The following is a 22,887-nucleotide window of genomic DNA, read 5'->3' on the forward strand; positions in this document are numbered from 1 at the left end:
ACCCTTTTCCTCCCCGGACCCCTCCATTTTTAACTTTTGTTTTGCAAAATTGTTATTTAAAAGGGGCACATAATTGACTCTACAGTGACATTATGATTATTCATAAAGTGTAATCTGAATATATAAACCCAGACTGAGTTATGTAATGAAAGATGTTGCCATATAATAACAGGTCTTTTCTCCCATGTGAACTTTGAAGCTGATGAGTAGTTGTGAAATGTCTGAATTCCTGCATCTACTTTCCTTTATTGTGAGTGTCATACAGCTTAAGGAGAGTGTAATTGCAGACATATTTCAAGGTTAAGCAACATCAAATAATATCATAATCTTGCACTACCAAGCAGTTGCCACATAGATCATTTCGGGTAAACACATGGTGAGCAGTGGTAGTAATTGTAAGCACTTTTTTTCTTGACAAAATCTCCTCCGTGGAAGGCAAAATGTTTAAAAATCAGAAAACAAAGGGAAGTGCTTGAGAATGTGTAACATAATTATGATAATATGTTTGTTATTATTATGAATAATGATAATAATGATGATGATGATTATGATAATACATTCAGAAAAACAAAAATGAAAATGCATTCTATTATAAATAAAACATTGTTCTTATTAACATGAATTACTGGTGTCAAGAACACATTGGCAGCATTTAACTAAAATTTCTCAATTTCAAGCCAAAATCTCCGCTCATATCAGACTGGTAATGTCGGCTGATCGCTGGTTTTGTGTGGATCACATAAGACCAACATCTGCATCTGTAACAAGGGGATGGTTGTAACAACACCACTTTCACCAATAAGAGATGTCATTAGAGTCATGTGATCAATTCCATGTGTAACTTCCTCACTGACCTTGCATGTGGATTTGCATGCCTGTGGAAAGAAATGTGTGGGTTTTAAAGCCCCCCCGACAAAAAAATCAGGTAAGAAACTAATCTTTTGGACCAAGTTTATATTTTGATTAGTACTAACACTGTTGAAGTTTGAATTATGAAACTTATATTAGATTGAAGAGTAGGTTCTAAGTTAAATATGAGTCATTTCATCAACACTAATTTTAATATCATGCTAGTACAACTAGCTAAACAATGGATGATAGGGGTGGGGAGGGTTGTAACACCTTCCAAAAAATGTTACAACCATCCCCGTAAGGACATCTCATATATTTTCTCTATCCTACTCCCTCTTTTCAGTGTGCCAAGACGCTGGGTGGGGAAAACGGAAAGGGGTGTGTCTGCACAATTACTTAAAGCTGCATCAGATGAAGTGAGGCAGGGAAAGACAGTGCGGTCAGTTGCTAAAGGCTACTCCATCTGCCATGTGACACTGAGCAGATACTACAAGAAATTGCAAGACCTCAGAGAACAAGGGTCAAGAAAGTGACCCAGTGTTGGCTATCACAGCAGTCAAGAAGTCTTTGATGAACAGCAAGAGGAGATGTTGACTGAATATTTGACTGAGGCAGCAGACTTGTTCTATGGATTAGCTCCACGTGAGGTAGGCCTACTAAGCATTTGACAAGTGCAGATTAGTGTGTTCTAAATATGAATTTGTACTGTATGCATCAATTCTGTATGTATTCAGGTGCCATGAGGTACATCTAACTAACAAACTAACTTACTATTACTATGTAATTACTTTTTTTTTAGGTCAGGACGTTTGCATACCAACTTGCAGTGGAGTACAAAATCAAACATCCCCAGTCATGGGATAAAAACAGCATGGCAGGTCCTGACTGGTTCTCATGCTTTATGAAAAGGCATCCTAACTTGTCCATGCGAAGTGCACTAGCTTGGCAGGAGCTGCCCCCCTACCTCAGACATCCTCAGCAGCTGCAGAAGCTGCCCCGCTACCTCAGACATCCTCAGCAGTTACAGAAGATGCTCCCGCTACCTCAAACATCCTCAGCAGCCTCCCCCCATGCTCCAGCTTCCCCCTCAACTCCTGCTGAGCCTAAAAAGTTCAGTCCCGCTGGTGTGAGACCATTTCCCAAAGCAGGACCAAGAAAGACCACAGGTGCCAAAAAGAGAAGAAGAAAATCAGAAATCTACACTGACACACCGGTAAAGCAAGCCTTGGAGGAAGAAGAAAAGAACAGAAAATGTAAGAAGAAAGTGAACATGGATCTGTTCGGAAAGAGGCAATGCAAAAAAAAAAAAAAAAAATACTGAGAGAAAGTCAGCCAAAAAGAGAACCCAGAAGAAGAATGACAAGGATGAGGACACCTCAGATGAGGAACATTTCTGCATTGTGTGCATGGAGCCCTTCAGCAATTCAAAACCCAGAGAAAAGTGGATCAAATGTTTTTCTTGCAAGCTATGGGCTCACGAAAATTGCATCCAAGGAAAACCCACGTACATCTGTCATTACTGCGAATCAGATTCTGATTAGACAGATACACTCACATCCATGTTTTATTATTTGTGTGCATGGTTGTTGTTACTTGAAGTGAAATTCCTTGAATTATCTTTGTAAATTTGGGAGCTGTTCTGACCCCCCACTGTAGTTTTCTCCTCTCATGAGTAATATGTTTTATTTGTGTTCTTTGATGCCACTGAGAATGTTTTTTCATTTACCCATTCACTTAGTAAACCACAGGGAGCTGTTTTAGTGTAAACACATGCACAATAAATGTATATGGATGCATATTTTGTGGTTTGGTCTCAGTTTTTAATTCTTTAACCTTATTGTTACAATTCACCCCGGGTTGTGTTACAACCTACCCCAGTAGTGGGGTAGGTTGTAACAATAGCACTCCTTGCATTTGAGATTAAATATTTTATTATATGATATAGTTGGAGGAGTTGGAGGCATTTCTATTAGTAGTAGACAAATGAGGGCACTTTGTGTCTAAATTGAAGAGCCCTACCATGAACACTCTTTAGGAGCTAAGACAAAAAGTGTTACAACCATCCCCGGTCTCCCTACTCCATGGAGGTACACGAGAACATGAAAGGTGCTTTTTGGAACATCAGGTACTTTATTTATCCGTTTTTGGCCATCATGTACGAGGGTTGGTCAAGTGAGGTCAGTGATGAGACCATGTAGGGAACAGGGTCATGAAGCCAGGTCAGGTGATGCGTGTTGAACCACTTCAAACACAAGTCACTGCATCCATCTGAAAAGGAAATAAACATCAGAGATGTATAATCCTAGGATACGTACAAAGATGGAAACAAAATAATTGTACATATGAGTGCTGATTACTTAAAGGTTAAGTAGGTCATTCAGAAAAACCACAGAGATTTTAACTTTGAAAGCATCGCCAAATTGAATTTTGATTGGATGGGGTTTTTACAGTCCTCCCACGGCCACAGATGACATTTGTTAAAGCATTTAATGTATTGATAGCTATCGGTTTGTTACGAGGACTTCAAGTAATATAACAGACATGACCTACTCTGCCTTTAATGTCCACTCTGCATATGCTTTGTGTAATGTAATATACATAGATTGTTCTTTATGTTTTGGCCAACTTTTCTGAATATCCACCCCACTCCCTTGTTTTCAGGGATCCAGTTCTGTCTCCCTTCCACCTGCAGCATTGATCGGACTTCCCAGCAAACCCCAGGTAATCCTGTAATCCGGGCCTACTCTATATGCTCCAGCTCAGTGCCAGAGATATGATTTAAATGAGTTGTCCTCTCGTAAGTTATCTGCTAAGCACACATTTAAACAAAGTTGAATCAATCACTCGCACATTCATACATTTAATGAACTACAAGTCTCCATGCAGTGAACAAGCAGTGATATTACAACTTGCAATTAGCATTGCAATTATTGAATACAAAATGAGTTATTCACACTACAGTATTTTCTTTATGATGCACTTGAGCCTTTAACAGCTTGATTGCATGAAGGTTAGAGTTGCTCCCCTACACCTGGACCACGCCTCCTACTCGAAACCATCCACCCTCTGTTGTCTGGGACTGTAGTCACGATATATCACATGAGGGCACAGCTGCACACACACACTTTTATATGTTTCCATTATTAGCTTCTGTTGTGCATTTAAGTGGTCCATCTAGTCGATGAGCAGCTGCTTTTTTTCATGCAGGGTGAGGTTAAGACCACAGTGGCATGCATCTAACTGGTAACATGCAGATGTGTCACTATGGTGCAAGTTACTTAAAGACCGTGTGAGTCAGCAGTGTGACTTCCCTGAACAGCACAACAACATCGGAGGCATTATAGGTAAACATCCTCGATCCAGAGATCAGGAGTAACTCGCCATGAAATGACTATTTGCTGCTACTGGGCGTGTTTTGTTTGTTGCAATCAGTATTTTGGTTTTCAGTGATTCAGTGCAATCTTTAAACTTTTTCAAGCCGTCCAGGGTCGGTTAAGTGATTTGGAGTAATGGCCCTGAGTCTGTTTTTTTTTTTCTTTTTTTCTTTTTTTTTTTTGTTATCTATTGTTGGCTATATTTATATTAATATCTTTATTGTGTGCAACACTCACGCTGCCAATAATGGAGTTGGCCATCCGTCTTCCTCTCCCTCCCTCGCTCCACACCATTTACATATCCTTAAAAGCCCGCTGCAAAACAAACTGCTGCATTTCCTATACAGTGATAAATCCAATCGGGAAGAAAGACTCTTAACGACGTGTCAGTCAGCTCCCCCTTACACCACCCCCATGTTAGCATACAAGCCAGTCCTGATAGATAGAGAGGTCCTTACAGAGATGGAGTGGTTGAATCACTGCCTTTGTGTCTCACGTTAATCAAACTCACTGGTGTAGGGGTTTATTTGTTTATTTGTTTATTAAGATCCCCATTAGCTGCAGCAAAGCCACAGCTATTCTTCCTGGGGTCCAACAGTATCAAATATACAGTTGAAAACACAAAACATAAACATTATAAAAATAAAAAAAATTAAAAAAAAACAAGTGAGCGATATGCTTAACCTAACAAAACAAAAACAGAATAAGTGTTTACATTTCTTAACTGTGCTTCATTCATTCTTCGTTATATTAATTGTTCACATACTAATCCTATTACCCACATTTCTACATATCATATATGTATACATCATTACACATCACACATCATACTTGTATATACATTAATTCTACAGAATATACATTATAATAACACATATCATATCTCCATCGAAATATAGTCCATATATAAATATACCATGTTGTCTTACTTTGATAAATGCTGTTTTATTAATATTTTGAATTTCTTTGTGTTCGTGGTGAGTTTGATATTTTTCGGCAGTGAATTCCATTCTTTCATACCTCTATACAAAACCGTACGCTTGATGGCGTTAGATCTTGCTTTAGGTAATGTAAAGTTTCCTACAGCTGCATGTCTGGTGATATATTTATGACTCTCTGCACTAAAAGCGAGGTTTTTAAACAAGATAACAGGTGTTTTTAGGACAGATATATTTCTAATAACCACAAACAGTGAGTACAATAGTCTGTCTTTGACCAGTAACCAGTTAAGTTTCTTGTGCATAGAAATTATCCTTGTCCTGTAGTCACACTTCAGTATTGTGCGGGCAGCTCTATTCTGTATACATTGTAGTTTATTTAACATGTCTCCAGTGGCATTTGACCAAACTGCTGGGCAATAGTCGAGATGTGATAATATTATCGATTGGATTGCTGTTTTCAAGATGTTTATATTTATAAAAGTTGCATGTCTTCTTAGAATTGATATACCTCTACCCATCTTTGCAATCATATTATTAATGTGTTTTTTCCATGATAATTTGTTGTCAACTGTCACTCCCAGCAATTTGGTCTCATGTACCTGGTCTATAGTGATATCTTTGATTTTAATATTTAATACAGGATTTCTATCAATATTATGATTTGAGCCTACAATCATGCACTTGGTTTTAGATATGTTCAGGACCAGCTTGTTTTCTTTAACCCATTCAGCCACACTTTCTAGTTCCTTATTCATAATAGTTTCTAATACATTATTAGTAGATGCTGATGTATATATGGTTGCGTCATCCGCATACATAACTGTGTTAGCTTTCTCTAATACATACGGTAAATCATTTGTGAAAATACTGAATGATAAAGGACCAAGGCAGCTCCCTTGAGGTACTCCACATGTCGTGGTTTTGGTTTCTGAGTAGCTGCCGTTAAAAAATACTGTTTGTGTCCTGTTTGATAGATAGGGTTGTTGTTTGTACGTGTGTGTGTGTGTGTGTGTGTGTGTGTGTGTGTGTGTGTGTGTGTGTGAGAGAGAGAGAGAGAGAGAGAGAGAGAGAGAAAGAGAGAAAGATTAAATGTAGTATTCACACTGAATACATTCAGCTGCTTTTTAAGATGTCGCTGATAGAACTCTTTTAAACTCTCTAAATGGCTTTACCTCCCAGCTGATGTTTATCTATTTCTATGCATACTACATGTAAAGTTATTCTGTGGTTTGCTTGGTGCACACAAATTATCAACTCTAAACTGAACTAAAAGTTTGTATGCTACCTCATCATGCGTTTTTTAGGCTATTTGATTAGGCACAACATTATTTCAAACTTTTTCTGTCATTCCCCCTTTTAAAACTGAAAAATCTCTGAATCTATGTTACTTCCTGCTGGCTGTTGAGCTTGGTTCAGTTCAGAGCCTGGACGCCAAATGTCAAAGCTGTATCTTCATTCACGTTATCTATTCCAGTCAGCTCAATGTATTGAATTACGTTTTTTTATATCTTAGAATTGAATTATTATTTTTGTTGGAAGAACATAGTTTGTTCCTTTGTTTGTTTGTTCCTTCCTAAAATCTGGCCTTCTTACAGTCTGAACAAATCTTAATAGCCATGCTTCCTTGGCTGTTGTTCCTTCACAAATAAATCTGATAAATCGAATGAATTCAACTTTTAATGCACGCTGCATTCTTCCCTAGTAGCCTTGCAGCGGCATGGCCGTCGGTTTGAGAACCAGAGTGAATGAGTGCTGGCTGTGTTCACTTCAGATGAAATCTAAATGCTGAGTAACTCTGCCACTGCCAAGATCAGAGCAAGAGTTATGACTCCCCTTCGCATGACTGGCTGGCTAATAATGGCTCTATTTTGGTCTCTGCTGAATCATGCTCCCTGAATGGGTCATCTCTTCCCCCTTTGATCCCTACTCGCTCTCTGATTTATCCTCACTCTCTGCCCCCCCCCCCCCTCCCCTCCACACACACACACACACACACAGCCCTCTCTACCTGTCTGCACAGATCCACTCTCCTCTTGATCCCCGTTTCACCTCCACATCTTTATTTTCTCTCTCCCCCATCTCCCGTCATCTTCCCTAATGCGTCTCATCACCCATGAGAAGTACATTTTATGAATGGACTGCAGCATGAGTCATTAAGCCGCCAGAGCAGAACGCTCTTCATAAACCAGACATTTAGCTATTTATAAACCAAAAATATGGGTGAGAAAGAGGCCAAGAGGTGTTGCAGGCTACAATATAATTAACGAAATGCTATCAATTTTAACCACACTTTAATTAGATTTTTAAGTAATTTATTTGACCTTTTATTCAGAGAGAGGACAGCGTGAGAGTGAAAGGGGGGAGAAGGGGTCGGACTCGAACCCGGGGCCGCTGCAGTGAGGACTTAGCCTCGGGCGCCAACTCTACCGACTGAGTTCTCCGGCGCCACGACAACACAGGAGGGTGGGAGTCTGCGTGGGGGCTGCAGCTCATTAGAACTCAAAATAGATCACATTGTGGTCTCAAAAGGACTTCAGGACAGACGCAGAAACACAGAGGTCAAAGCGTTTGACCTCTTTGTCAAGGAAAACGATAACCCATAACTTAACCTGCAGCGTGAGTTAAGTGTGTGTTCTCCTTCTTCACCTTCGTTCTTTCCTCTTCTTGGCTCTGAACTACCTGAAACACTCTCAGCTTTGATCAAAACACACAGAACACAGCTCGAGCTTAAGATGTTCCAGCCTGTAAGCACACTGAGTGAGCTCTCCTCCCAACTTCTCGCTCGAAAATAAACGGCACGTCAAAGCTTAGAAGGCATTCATGACCCGTTCCTCAAGTCCATCTCTCTGTGGATTAAGTCCATATTCTCATTTGCACTTGAAAGAAATAATAATCCCCCCCTCGTTCTGACATGAAATGGATAGAATAAGACGATGAGAGTTGTCAGGCTTCCTTGAGCAGTATCTCCTCACCAGGATCCTCCCCACGTGAATACTGTTGATTACTTCTCTGTTTTTTTTTACCATCATCCATGTCTGAAGAGTGTCTCATGTCACAGAGGTTTGGTGTTCTCTGTTCTATCGATGTATTCATTATTCTAATAAATATATAAATGCAGAGTTTTTTGCCCATAATTCCAACCATTCCTCCCTTATATGAGCACTGAAAGAGAGCTAAACCAACCCTGTCCCCTGAAAAATGACTTTTCCCTACAACTAAACTGCACTCAATTACGTTTCGATAGAAAATGTATTTTATCAAAGTGAGACGAAACAAAAAAAACTACAAAACTACCTGTTAGGTTTAGTAATAACACATCATGGTTCGGCTTGAGAGAACTACAAAATTGAAACTGAGCAAAACAAAACTACTTGGTTATTTTTAGGCAACCAAAGAACTTCACATTGGACATAAACAGCGTTCTCCTGAGTAAAAACCCTGTTTTTTTTTTTTTTTTTACCACTCCATCACCCAGACCTCCTCCACAGAGGGCTTCTGCAGACTCATTTGAAACTGATTTGTGATACATAAAACATACGTAATACACACCACTGTGTAAAGTACTCACTCAGCCAGGAGCTCGGATCGATACGATGATCAGCAGTTTGCCATAAATGATGCTTACACTTATTTAGCAACCAGCTATATTTTATCAAGCTGTGAAATAAATGGTTTTGCTGCCTAATACCCCATCATAATCGCCATGATATATTAGCTCGCTACATTTGCTAATGAGGTCATTAAGTAATAAAAGTAAGTTAATTAAGCGATACCATTCATTGCTTATACACTGGACTGACAGATGGGTGGGAATATGTGGCGCCTCCATGATGTTTCTGTCATATAAGAGGAATCTTAGCCCAACTGCCCCGATCAATAGACACCCATAAGATGACAATTTGGCCCATATAAATAAAACCAACAATAACCATCATCAACAGTCACACGTTGTGATGTATAAATAAGAAAAATAAATGTGTACATTCATGGGAAGTTAGCTAGCACAAATGCCGGTTGTTAGCATCGTAATAAACTTTGGCAAATTTGCCTCTTTTTGTTCTCTGATTATTGCTCCCCACTCTTGGCTCGTTTTTTTTTTTTCCCCGATAGTGGCCCTAATACGCCATTGTACAATACTATAATTGTAGCATGTAAATATTTTTCAAAATTTATTTTTAAATTAATGATGTCTTTCCACTTTTTCCAGCCATCACCTACACGCCTAACTACAAGAAGGCTCCTCCGCCCGTCCCACCTCGCACCACCTCCAAACCCCTCATCTCCATCACGGCCCAGAGCAGCACCGAGTCCACCCAGGATGCCTACCACGACGGGAGGCACCCGCATGGTGGGATGTGGGCCCCCGACGGCCTCAGCCTGGGGTTGAATCCAGGCAGGGTCCTCTATAACTCCACCGACAGCCTGGACAGCGCTAAGGCTGTGACTATTGCCATGGAGGCAGCCGGAGTCATGGCTGGGAAAAGACACCTGTCCACAGACAGCCACAGCTCGGTGCTCACCTGCGACAAAGCCATCCTGGTGTCCAAGGCAGAGGAGTACTTGAAGACGCCTCGATCCTCTATAGGGATACAGGTTAGTTTTGTCTCAAAGTCTGCATAATAAGAAGCTCTCACATAAGATCCGACTCAAACCTATGCACGGTTGCATAATAATACGGAACACACACACACACACACACACACGGCTGAGAAACAATGTTCCCTCTTCAGCGGCTAAAAATAGCAAGAGTGAGTCATCTTACCGCAACCCATCAATTAAGATTCAACTCATGCTAGAGCGGGTTTTAGTGAATGGAAGTTCACTCCATGGTTCATTCACTCCATCTCCATTACTGTAACTATTTTTCTTTCCCTCCAATCTCACGCTCCCTCACTCCTCCTCTGTCTTTCCCTCCTTTTTTCTCTCAGTCTCTTTCCTCCTCCCACTCTCTGTGATCGGAGCTCAGATTTGTCTGCCTCATTTTCTGGTACAAGCGGAGGTTGTGGTGTTGATGATCCTTCTAAAGGTCGCAAAACAGCTCACACCATCACCTCAGGGCTCGTTATAATATTTTATCAAAAGCAGACTATGAAAGTTATTGTGTGAATTTGAGAATATGAAAGCCATTGTCGGCATCTTCTCTCGCTCTGTGCATACTTAGTGGTCACTCTGCATTCCTGTATTCCTTCTCGGCCCATATACTTCAGTCGTCACCCTCTCAGCCACTCTTCATCATCATTATCCTCATCTGCTTTCTTCTATTAATCTCTCCCCCTTATGCCCAATATTTTATGCCAGACCAGGGCAAAGTTAAACTTGAAAACCTTTCAAACATTTGAAGCGAAAAAGCAGACCACTTCAATAATCTCATTCTCAAGGTGTTTGAATGTCGTTAAATAAATCAGGCACTCTTTAAAGAGTAATTGCTGTGTTTCGGGAGGGGGGGGGTATTAAGGAAGTCCTTTGGCTGGAGGTCGGCCTAACACCCAAATTACACAAAAGCCCTTGACTGTCAGATGTTGCCATCGGGGAGTCAGCCAGCGAATAAATAATCTCTTCAAAGTCAATTGATCCTGCTCCAGTCGCTGCGTTGTTTCACATTCAAACTTAGAGAATACCCAGCAGCAAGTTCTGCCCAGACATTACGTTCCACTGTAATGTGTAAATAGGAGCAATTAGAAATAGCCTCAAACACATTAGTTCGAGCAGCCTATTAAAATAATGTACTGTAATTTATCCTGATAATGAACCTCCACCACTATTTTTTTTCATTATCTTGCTTTTTGATGAGAAAGTTAGTATTCTACAGTTAATTTGTGGTAATTTGGTAATTTTCAATAATATTTAATATTTGCATTTTACGTCTGAGTGATATATTATTGGGCTCTAGATTCAAACTTTGATTAAGTTGCATTTGTACACTGGAAATCCACATTAATCGGTAAAAATGACTTTCCAATGTATAACTAACATTTTGACTGAAATATGTTTAAAATAATCCAGTTTTCTCTGCTAAACCGGAGACCAAAAAAAGCTGTTTTCTCCCAACAGAGCCACCTGAACCATCATCACTATAGAAGCAGTCAGCTGAGCATGAATGCAGGTTTTATGGTAAACATTATGTGACATTCATTGCACATCTAAAACATTAATTTGCTTAATCTGTCCCCAAAGTGTTCACTCCCTGACTCATTTATCGATTGTATGACTCACTCACTCACTCACTCACTCACTCACTCACTCACTGGCTCATTAACCTCCTCGCACACATGCATACTTCCAGATTTCCTGTTAGTCAGGGTCACAGTCAGATGACCTAACCACACAGACGAGTGCTAATTTTAAATAGCAGAACTGCGACATGAGGACACCATCAAGCTTCCCCAAACTTCACGGTGGGCGACACGCAATCGAGGCACCACCTTTCGAAATCAACGTGCATGCAACTCTGATTCAGCTCATTGGTGATGGTGAAGTAGCCATGAAGTCGATGTATTTGTATGTGTACATGTGGTGGATTTTTTTGGTTGGCAGAATCTATAAATGTATGTACAAAACAAATACATTTATAGTTGAATTGTATTCTTGAGAGGGCCTTAAAGGAGAAACAGTAGTGCTTAACAAGCCAAATGTCCTCATAATTTCCCAGGAAGTTTTCTTAATTCTATTTATTCTCCTACTAATCTAATTTTGACTAGAATTTGAGTACTTGAAATAGTAACCAGATTTGCAAAGGAATTTCCCTGAGAGAAAAGCTCCATTAAAGTACAACAAAAAATATGATTTCATATCTAACTGCTAAATAAATAACAGGAAATATCCAAATAGTAAAGCATATTTGAGACTTTCTTTATGTGTTATGGAGTGGATGTGTGCTGCCAGTATAAGCTACCATTTCAGTCTCTAGATGAGATGACAATAATGTGTTGCAACAGGCAAATATTGATTTATCTATATTGCAGACAGCTTCATTCTGCATCGACATCATACCACATGGCCAATCAGTCAGCTTCACCTACTACTGGAAGTATAATTAAACTGAATTAGCCTGCCTCTGTATTGATTTGCCATTTCTTTTTTTGACGCCTCTTTCTCAGAGAAGGTCAACACATCTTTAAACTTTGATCTTTGACCTTATGGCCATTGTGTCGCTTGACTTCCTGCTGTCACTTTATATCAGCCGTAGATGCACTTTAGCTAAACCTGAGACGTGTTTGTGTTCTAGGGTACTAATTGCTGTTTTTACAAAAATAGATTTGATTGGGGGGTTGTATAACAAGGGGAGTCAAAGCGTTTAACCTTAAACACAATCATTGCCTGGGAAATGTCACCAGCTGGTGTTTGTGTGTTTTGGATGAAAGGCACAGTGGCTCTCTTCAACTTTTTGCTGATGCTCACAGTTTTCACACCTGTGCTGACATTGTGAGTGTGATTACTGATGCAGTGGGTGTGCGTGTGTGTGTGAGTGTGTGTGTGAGTGCACACCGGTGTGGAAGTAGATCCAAACATCTTCAAGTTAGGTCACAGCTTCCTCTATGTTTTGTGCTCCTTCAGTCCTCATCCATCACAGACATGAAACCCATCCTCTTTCATGAGGTGGACTTTGCCCTTCTACCTCTAACACAGTTCTACAGTCATTTCAATAGCTTCTCACAAACAGCTCGGTGCTATACAATATAAGGCTCTCCAAAAATATCCCTCCCTAGCTTTAATACTCGACACTAACAAGTTGACATTTCCTAACAATAGACGCACACCCTATTTTGGTCCAGTGCTTTTGACGCACTCTCATAGTCATAGTACTGCATTGAGCTGAAGACTTCGGAATGTCAGACACTCTAAAGGCCTTGTGTTGACATTTTGCGCTGGTTTCGGCTCCGTTGTGTTAACATTTGCTAATGAGCACCAAACAGGAAGTGCATCTGAGCCTGATGGGAATGTCATTAGTGTTGCAGGTACTGGACAGTTTTTCTCTCAGTATCTGACCAGCAGACCTCTGATTTGCAGACCACAATCAGTCACAGTGGAAAAACTAAAGAAGGAATACCGAAATGACAAACAAAAAGATAAAGAAAGGCTTTAGAAAGCAAGCTAAAGGTGAAGATTGTGACAATAAGCAAGTAGGAAGTTGTGAAAACTGGACAAAGAGAGAAGCAAAAATTCTTTTAATGAGAAAGAGATGAGCAGTTGGAGAAAAAAGGAAAAGTGACAGATAGAATAGCGTAGCAAAAGTGATGAGCCCTGGCAGGGTTTCCATAGGAAGTTAGAACACTAAGCAGGCAACGACGAAGAGGCTCTGAGCCTGGGTCAGCCCTGCATAAGATCCTGGATCAGGATCTTATGCAGGGCCTCTCTTTTTTCCCATCCAATAATATCTATGATTCTGTCACTGTGGTCAAACAGCTGTGGACACTTGACAAAGTCCAATCCATACCACATTACTTTTAAGTATTGAGCATTTTTATTGTGGTGTTGCCAAGAAGCAGGTGAGCAGTTGCCTATTTACATATCCACCACATTAGGATTTACAAATTTACATAAATGTAAATCCAATAACCATTCCTCCTTTTAAAGTAAACCAAAACAGTAAAGTCGTGGGCTGTAAAACCAAAACAATGAGCTGAAAGATGCTCGAAGGCTTTGTATTCTCTGTGGCTTCATTATTATGACTGTGCCATTACACGTAGTAATTTCTCCCATTGATCATATGAACATGTTCGTGCAACTTTAAAAAATAAGGTGTTTAATAAACATTCTAAATATTACAACTATGAATATGAATCAGTAAAATGACCCTTTTTTAGATGTTATATAGTTTGCAATATAATTTACATTTTTAGATTAACATCCGTGGAAACCTACAGTTCTCTACTGGAAACATCTTCACTCGTGTTGCCTTTGCTGCCTCCATAAATCATACACTGTTTACTTCCTGACAGGCCATGTGCAGTTCAGGTGCTCCTTCCAGTCCCAAACCAATAAACCCAGAAGCACAAGGGAATAGAAGCTCAAATAATGAGAAGCTCTGTTGGTTTGTATCATTTCTTCACATTAGGTGGAGGCAGCCACGGACTCTGAGTCTGAAAGCAAAGGTTTGCGGGAGTACCACTCTGTTGGGATCCAGGTGGAGGACAATAAGAAAGGGTGAGATAATGCTTCTGGGATTCTGAAGCTCATTAGAAGACCTCAATCTTTGTAGTTTGCCCCGTTGCCATTATTTGCCATCGTGACTTATGTGTATGAATGTGTGTGTGTGCATTCATCTTCCGTCTTTCTACCTCAGACAGGGCAGGTTCAAACGCTCCAACAGTGTGACTGCAGCTGTGCAGGCTGACATGGAGCTGGAGGGCTTCCCCACCATGGAGGACAAGGGCCTGCAGTTCGGTGGGGGCTTCCAGCGTCACTCAGAGCCCAGCACACCCACCCAGTACGGGGCAGTGCGGACCGTACGCACCCAGGGGCTCTTCAGCTACCGCGAGGATTACCGTACCCCTGCTGAACCCCCCAGCCCCAGGGAGACCACCAGCGAGACCACTTGGCAGCTGGAACCCCCCTCCTCGCGGGAGAACGCGGTCTCGTCGGGCGAGTCTGGCAGGGCATCCCCCTCCCTGAGGAGGGATGGGAGCTGGTTCATGCAACTGCTCCACACGGAGACCAAGAGGATTGAGGGCTGGTGTAAAGAGATGGAGGCAGAAGCTGAAGAGAATGACCTGTCAGAGGACAGTGAGTGTTTCATATACTGTATGTCTGATTTGACGCAGCTTTTATGCAGGCAGATTTGAAAGATGGATTTGTTTCATATACTGTACTGAATGTATGGCACTGTGTGTGTGTGTGTGTGTGTGTGTGTGTGTGTGTGTGTGTGTGTGTGTGTGTGTGTTTCAGTCCTAGGTAAAATCCGAAGTGCAGTGGGAAGCGCTCAGCTGCTCATGTCCCAGAAATTCCAGCAATTCTACTGGTTGTGTCAACAAAACCTGGTAAGAAACCCATCAGAGACGGAGAGAGAGAGAGTATGTGTGTGTGTGTGTGTGTGTGGGGCTCTAAGATTCTAAGATTTATCTGAATTGATACATCTTCCTAACTGGATTTATCATTGCCCAAATTGTGCGTGTTAACTGCTTTACATGATTATAGATGACGCTACAAAGTTATTATCATCACATCACGCTTTTTATGCATCAATAACAACAAAGGAAAGAACAGAGCCAAAGCTTTTTCTAAGCATCATCACATCTACTCATTTGCACATAATTGTCGAAAACAAGTTGTTGTAAAAAGGAAAAAAATGCGAGAGAAATTAGTCTGCTTCAATTTTCATTATTCACACCAATATATTATCCATATTTTCGCCATAGTGCAATGTGTCTTAGCAGAAAAGTCAGGTTTTGTTTTTTTCATTGCAGCACAGCAAACTTAGCATTCAAGTCATATACAGCTCAAATCCAGTTTTGTAGCCAATTCATAAGACTCCATTCCACTTTCTTCTATATGCATAAATCAGAAAACATCCCATCTGAATTTTAAGGGAGCAGAAAAAAACGAGTATTACGCAGCTGTGGAATGAGCAGAGCATACAAGTCCAAAAACCCCGGCAGCGTTGTGAAACTTTTGCCATTAGAGAAACTACCACACTCACACGCAACCTTTGTTCTCCGACCTTCAATATACAATTAATGCTTTAGCCGGCGCTAACAAACTGAATCAAGGCTCCCGGAATAGCACAGGTGGTGAAAAGCCACAACCACGGAGAATCAATAGCTATCTAGCACATTTAGGTCATGGTTGACGAGAGCTGGACCTACGATTCAGACAACAGGACCCAAGAAATAGTTGGAAAAACAAAGTCTTTAATGATTGTGGACAGACTGGAGCTGGAGCCGGACAGAGGTGGTTGTTTGAGTCTGGGGGGAGGCAGGCGAAGGCAGCCAAACCTGGGTCTACACCTAAATATCCAGACATTAGACACTGTATTGTTCATCCGGTACAGGAACACACTCGGGGTCAGAGATTTCTTCCTCATATTTGTTTTGCACTGTTCACAACTCGTTTTATTGATCAGAGCAAGTACCCAATATTTCAAATGAAGTTGGTGCAGAGTTATGAGAGATAGTGTTGCTTTTGCTACGTGCAGCAGAAACCCAGGGAGTGGGGATTAGATAGAGCGAACCAGCCTTTTAGACCAAGTCAAGTACTTTGTCCCACTGAAGGACACCGTTTTATGCAGGTTTCATTGCAAAAAAAGATGCAGCATTCCTCCGCTCCTCATGGCACGATATCTTTTTCATACTTTGGCTTCATTTGTTAAGTACATACCCACAAATTAGAAGCTTCAAAAGATGTCTAATTTCCCTCTACCTGGATCAGGTTTCATTAAGCTTGATTTTAAAAATGTTCCAAACGAGGAGAGCTCTCTAGGAGGAGATCTGGGATTAAAAGCACACACAGCCGGGGTTTAAAACTCACTGACTCCTCCTACTTCTGCCGGCGCTGGATGTGCGAAGCTTTAAGACGCGTCTTCGGTTTGCAGAACATCACAAGTTCAGGGGTCAGAATAAAGCTGATGAAGTGCTGAGGCTCTCCCTCAGTCATTACAGATAACAGAAATATGCTCCATTCCCGGCTTACCTTACATGATGAACGTTATGATATTTCCAATCTGGAGTAATTTTGATACATTATTTTACTGTAGAAAGGAGAATTATACTAATCGCATAGTGATACAAAATATCAAAGTAAAGGGTTGGCTCACTTTTGGAATATTATGTAAATTTGGAGGATTTGTGTCAGGCCATATGAGATTTTAAAAGAAATTACCATAAAGTTACTGTAAACTTTAATCTCAGTATCAATGGAATTTGGCTAAAGTCATCTAACTCAATGGTTTGTAATTTAAGGGAAGAGCTGAATATAAAGTCTGCTATTTTGTGATGTTTAAAGTCAGGATCAATTACCATTATGAGAGCACCTCTCTGCACTCTGTGCTTACCTATAGCACTTTGATCATAGCACTGTTGACCTGGCTTAAAAAACAACCAAACACGTTCAGCAGGTGGGACTACATTCATGGAAGAGAATATAACAGAAAAGGTTGGAGTAAAATTACCTGGGGAAAAAAATCTATTTTTAGCATCAAGTATCAGCACAAAGTATCATGACTCAATTACACCTGCTCAATCTGATGTTTCTTACATGCCAGGAATTTAAGTGATGAGTAAGTTCTTAACCCTCATTAAAACAAAAATCATCAAAACTGGTATTTATGTCTGTTTTGATGCGTCTGATAAGGACATCTAGTGGATCGAAGCTGAAGTACAATAACTAGTGTGGTTATGACTCGTACATATGTGTGTATGTGTGCACCGAACCATCAATCTGGCTCTTCCCTTAATGTGACCACTTTTCTCGCGTCCTTCATAGGACCCCAGTGCCATGCCGCGGCCTACCTCTCAGGACCTGGCTGGGTTCTGGGACCTACTGCAGCTCTCCATCGAAGACGTCACCATGAAGTTTGACCAGCTGCAGCAGATCAAGAACAACAAATGGAGGCCGGTAGACAGCCCAGAAAAGAAGGTGAGGGGGTCGCCTCGGCATAGTCAGCCTGCAGATATTACTGCCTGTTTAGTCGCATGTATTTTGTACAATGATTCTTACAAAACATCAAAGACTGGAACTGATTCAATCCTGTGGAAGCAGAAACAAAACAAAGAGGCGTAAGACAATGTCAGTCCTTTGATTCATTTCAGTGTACTTTGAAAGAAAAAGAAGAACCATAAACATCAGAATCCTTCCCCACGCCAAATATTTCCATACAGTCCCTGAGCAAACGTATTTTTTGAAAGTCTGAAAAACTGTACAATTCTTTGTCTATGTAACAGAATGAATGAGTGAATGAATGGCATCCATATTATAGTGTCATGCTATATACTAGGCCCAGCCTGGGTTTACGACGCATCATAAATTCATACAAACCAGGAGCAGAAATAGAAAAATAGCTACAGCATCTTTCACGGTCCAGTCTTCAGCTCATCATTGAATGCAACATCACTGACAATAAAATGAAATATTTACTACGTGGAACAGGAGAAAATTAGAAGGAGTACTAATAATCTATCATGCCTTCTTTTCTAGGCTTTTGAGACATACAGTATGTGGCAAACTTACATGCACAGATTCCTTCATGATACACATAAAAACATGCCAACGGGGCTGCGCCAAAATCTTAAACAAACAAAATCTTGTTGTAATATGAAAGCTGCATTAACAACCCTTAATTATCTTCTTTTCTTTCTAAAGCCACCAGCTCCAGTACCAAAGAAGACAATTCGACAGAGGAGTTTGGTGACGAGGGAGAAATCCCTGGACCTCCCTGACAGGGGGCGGCAGGAGGCCCGGCGGCGGCTCATGGCAGCCAAGCGGGCCGCCTCCTTCCGGCAGAACTCTGCCTCGGAGCGAGCAGACAGCATCGAGATCTATATTCCCGAGGCTCAGACTAGACTTTGAGAAGATTGGGTCCAGGGTCGGCACGTCTCCCTGCTCCCACGTTCAAACAACTTTAAAACTAGCCTTTTTTCTAGACTGCTACTCTCTCTACTCTTCCTTTATCCATCTGTTGTCTGATCTCGATAGCCATCCTCAGTGCCCATCGCCAACACCATTGGTCTGCAGGATGTGCCAAGCATCTTTTCCCATTGCCAGAAGAAGTGTTAGCAGATATGTATGTCTGACATGGGTTGGTTGGGTTTCTCCTTGGTTTTGCTGGTGATACCCAGCCTACAAAGTCTCCCATCCATTGTCCCGGATGGGTACGTCTGTAGTTTTTCAGCATTTGCAAAGTGCCATTTAAAAAGTGCAGCTTTGAAAACCTACCAGCAACCTGGCCTTTGAGCTAAAAAACAGAGTAAATGAGAGAAATTATATTTATTTCAAGTTGTTCAAAAATTGTCAAAACTCGTAACCCTTCAGTATTTTTCAATAATTTAAAATTACATGACTCTTTTTGTTTCTCTGGTCTTTTTGGGGGATAAATGTTAATTACTAAGCTAAATATCACACAATTGTTAAGTGTAAGTTTAAAAACTTTGAAAAGTGCCAATGCTTAAAATACCTCAACTATGTGCATGTGGCACTGATCACCTATGAAAGGTTATTCAGGCAGCCCTTATAAGCTCTGGACTGGTCAGTGTTGAAAAAAGCCGCTTTCTACTCAATCTGGTAGTAGTTAAACGTTTTTCTTGGTCTTGATTGGTGGACGAGTGACATCAGTCAGCTCATCGACATGCACATTTCAAACAACTTTCTTATATAGCTCATGTTCCCGTTGCCAACTTTCAAATATTGACATTTACTTGAAGCTGAAAACATGCAAGTCTTGTGCCAACAATTTCATTACGTCAATGCAGTAGAAAAACAACTTTGAAGGTTTGTGTAACTCCTTAGATCAAAATGTGTAGACAAATGCACTTATGCACTTATTACAATTCTCTCTATTTCCAAGGGAAATGTACATACCCAAGTTCACAATAGTACTGTTGTATTTTTGAATTGTGAGCGGGGAGAATATTCATCTTGTAAATTTTTTTCCCTCATGTCCACTTCTCGCCCGCCCTCTCTATTGCTTTTGACAAATCTAGATTTGTCGCGTACTTACAGTGGCTCGATCGCACACGCAAACAGAAACCATACTGCTGTGTTATGTCTAATAAACTTCTCTCAGGCCCTTTCAAGTAGCGCTCTCAGCCACAGTTAATGAGGAGTGATAGAAAAACTGCCAATGCATAAACAAATCTCTGCATACAAGTTTCATTAATTCAAGAAATTATTTGTTGACGCCATATTTCTTGAAATGTTCTGCCTTGCTGATAGTCTCCCGAAGCAGTATTGCGACTGCATCCACTCCCTTTCATGGAGCTTGGGAAATTATGAAACAAAAGTGGGACAAAGGCCTTCCAGAGGAATGCAAGCAGTAAGCAGTCCTAAATAACTAAGACTTCTCAAGTCTGTAAAGGAAATACATGAGGAATAAGGAAAAGAATAGTATCTATCTGTGGAGGCCAGTGTTTGAGGTTTTTGTGACAGCAGGATGTAGATATTATTATGATTTCGCCATTGATTCCCATCACAACAGTTAGATGTACCAATTGCACCGGCTCTTCATAAGTTTCTTCAATCATAAGTGGAGATTTCTACGAAGAATTAAAATGAGTTGGCCACAAAACAAATTCTGTAGTTGTATAATACTTACACATAGGCTACCTAAATGCATACCTAGCTAACTGAACCAACCGACAAAACTAGCGTTAGCTTCCTAATATATTACAAGAGATAAAAGAGTTAATGAAAAACATTTTTGACCTGCTGGATGAATATGTATTTTTAATAGAGATGTAAACTGTATAGATTTTGTTTTACATGTCATGAACACGACACAACACCGACACAACAACAAAAGGGTATGCTAATTACGGGCTAGCTAAATGCTTCCAACTCAGTGAATACTACTAACTTCAATTTAAACGACTAAACGCTTGCTTTAGCAAGTAGTATATGTTTTATATGGTGAAACCCTACTAATTTGAAAGTAGCTGTAGATACTAAGAACTTAGGAAGGACGTTACAGACTTATGGATTTATGAATAGCTGGTGCAGACTAAAGGTATGTGACGTGAAAACGGAAAAACCTAACGTTGTGGGGTCTTAAGAGTATCGAGTGGTCCTAGAAAATACTTCCAGGTAGTTATAAGTAAATTTCTCGTATAGATAAACTCCGTTGTTCTTTATTATCAAACCTCAGTGTCGTAAACTCGAACATCATTCTTAATTGCGTCGCCAATGTCATATTTCAAATCACTGACCTAAAAACTGAACACTATTGGTCAAAATGTTGGATAATCTAACCAACTAAACGGTGCTGCTTTTTATTCCCTAAACACAGTACTAAACAAACAATCAATGCAACGCGCTGTCAACTGATTGATACATCGCATAAAAATCTATTTTTCTGACTGATTGTGCCTGTGTTCATTATGTGTAGGACCAGAGAGACAGGCAGTGACAACAAAGTATATTTCTCTGGAGTTGAATATTTTGTGTCTGTGTGTGTGTGTGTTTGTGTGTGTGTGTGTATTGTTGACATGTGTGCGTGTATCTTATTTTTGTAGCGCAGTGCTGACACATTGAGAAGAGAGAGGGTGAATCTGGGGTCAGTGCGGCTTGATTTCTCTATGACTCAGCCTAGCCAACTGTGGCCTGACCTGCATGTCTCACACACACACACACACACACACACACACACACACACACACACACAGTGTCTCTAAGTCATCAGTGCTCTGCTGAAACATTACTAGAGCATGTCATTTTCTTTATTGTGCTACAGTTTGTCTTTTTTTCATAATATACAATCCACATTTTTTATCCATGTGCAGCGTTCTTGAATTTTGACTCTCAGCTCATACTCCAAGTATAGATGGGTTTTATTCTTATTTGTTTCCAGTGTTCGAACCCACCGTTCACTGTATCAGAATGCATGAGACATAGTTAGGTTGTCATAAATTCTTGTAGCAGAGCTGAGACAATACATTTCAGAGAGCTCAGTCCAACAAATCACCAAGTAACCAAAGTCAGCAGGGGCGTGACAGTGTGTCAAATATGCAGTGCAATACTTCATTTAAAGATTGGGCTTTTAATAGCCCAAGGCTGAGTGTGAGATTAAACAGTTCTTTAAAAAGTACACCCATCTACAATTCTCCTTTCTTTTAAAATTGCAGAGGCAGGAACCTTTAACAGTATGACAGTGGGTTTCTGGAAAGCGCTGGGTGTGTGATGCCAGGCAGTTGGCAGAGCAGAGACGTTCCCCTGCTGTTGCCACGGTGGCAGGCAGACGGGAGAGAGACAGACTGGGCCTGACATATGCTGGCTTAGAGGAGACGAGAGCGCCGCGCTGAGCCCCAAACTGCTGGTGTTATATGCTGTTGTGTAGCTGGAAGGTTGTTCTGTGACGATCGCGAGGCGCTGCGCCGGGTATTTTTCAGCCTGCCTTTGACTAAGCAAAGCAGCTTATGTAAGATTTCAGGTCCTTGGTGAGATCAAGCAAACAGCCTCCAAGGCCCTTCAAAGCTTGTGTTGATAAATGTATTGCTGAATAGTGGCCTATACTGTAGAACTTAAGCATCAGCAATACATGCATTTCAGATCTGTGCTCGGCTAGTTTCACTGAAGGCTGTCACTGAGACGACAGAGGAATTTCTCCTTAATGCAAATTGATCAGGGCTGTGAAATAATTGAAGTGAATCAACCACCTTGGTTCAATTTCAAGAATATATCCCTTGCTCCTTTCAAGAAGTGTTCATGTAATTGCAATGCGACCAAGCCATTTCAAATTGTGTAGTGGAATCAGTTTCAGAAGTCATAAGGGAGCAGGAAATGTTGAACAATGGTTTAGTACTTTACATCTACGGTTAGAGGGAGGAACTGAGCTTGCAGAAAGCATGAATTTAGTTTGGGAACCATATCCAGATTACCTTGGTACTCCTGAGACTCTCTATAAACAGAACATCACTCTGCTGTAATGGCTGGGTCAAGTTTGTCAAGTGAAAATATTTTCCATTTATGAAAAGTTTTTATCCTTTTCACATTTTTGTCCAAGTAGGTACAAACAGTTGCGAGGGCCTCCTTTTACAAAGTGTATTTTTTTGACACGTATTTCAGTTGGCGTTCCACGC

The 22,887-nt window shown here is 40.7% G+C and overlaps 1 protein-coding gene across 9 annotated transcripts in view; it reads left to right on the forward strand.

Moving 5' to 3' along the window:
* The window catches only part of dlgap2a (discs, large homolog-associated protein 2a), a 191,742-nt gene extending 169,849 nt beyond the window's left edge, over positions 1–21,893 (forward strand). For all 9 annotated transcript variants that reach the window (XM_084014340.1, XM_084014343.1, XM_084014341.1 and 6 more), the window contains 7 exons: positions 3,514–3,573; positions 9,375–9,760; positions 14,223–14,311; positions 14,451–14,890; positions 15,053–15,144; positions 17,585–17,737; positions 18,461–21,893. In XM_084014340.1, the coding sequence (XP_083870466.1) occupies positions 3,514–3,573; positions 9,375–9,760; positions 14,223–14,311; positions 14,451–14,890; positions 15,053–15,144; positions 17,585–17,737; positions 18,461–18,667 (1,427 nt within the window). In that variant the 3' untranslated portion in view covers positions 18,668–21,893. The remainder of the gene's footprint in view (positions 1–3,513; positions 3,574–9,374; positions 9,761–14,222; positions 14,312–14,450; positions 14,891–15,052; positions 15,145–17,584; positions 17,738–18,460) is intronic.
* The last annotated feature ends 994 nt before the right edge of the window (positions 21,894–22,887 follow it).

This window comes from Eutrigla gurnardus, assembly GCF_963514095.1.
Source record: "Eutrigla gurnardus genome assembly, chromosome: 7".
Taxonomy (NCBI): Eukaryota; Metazoa; Chordata; class Actinopteri; order Perciformes; family Triglidae; genus Eutrigla; species Eutrigla gurnardus.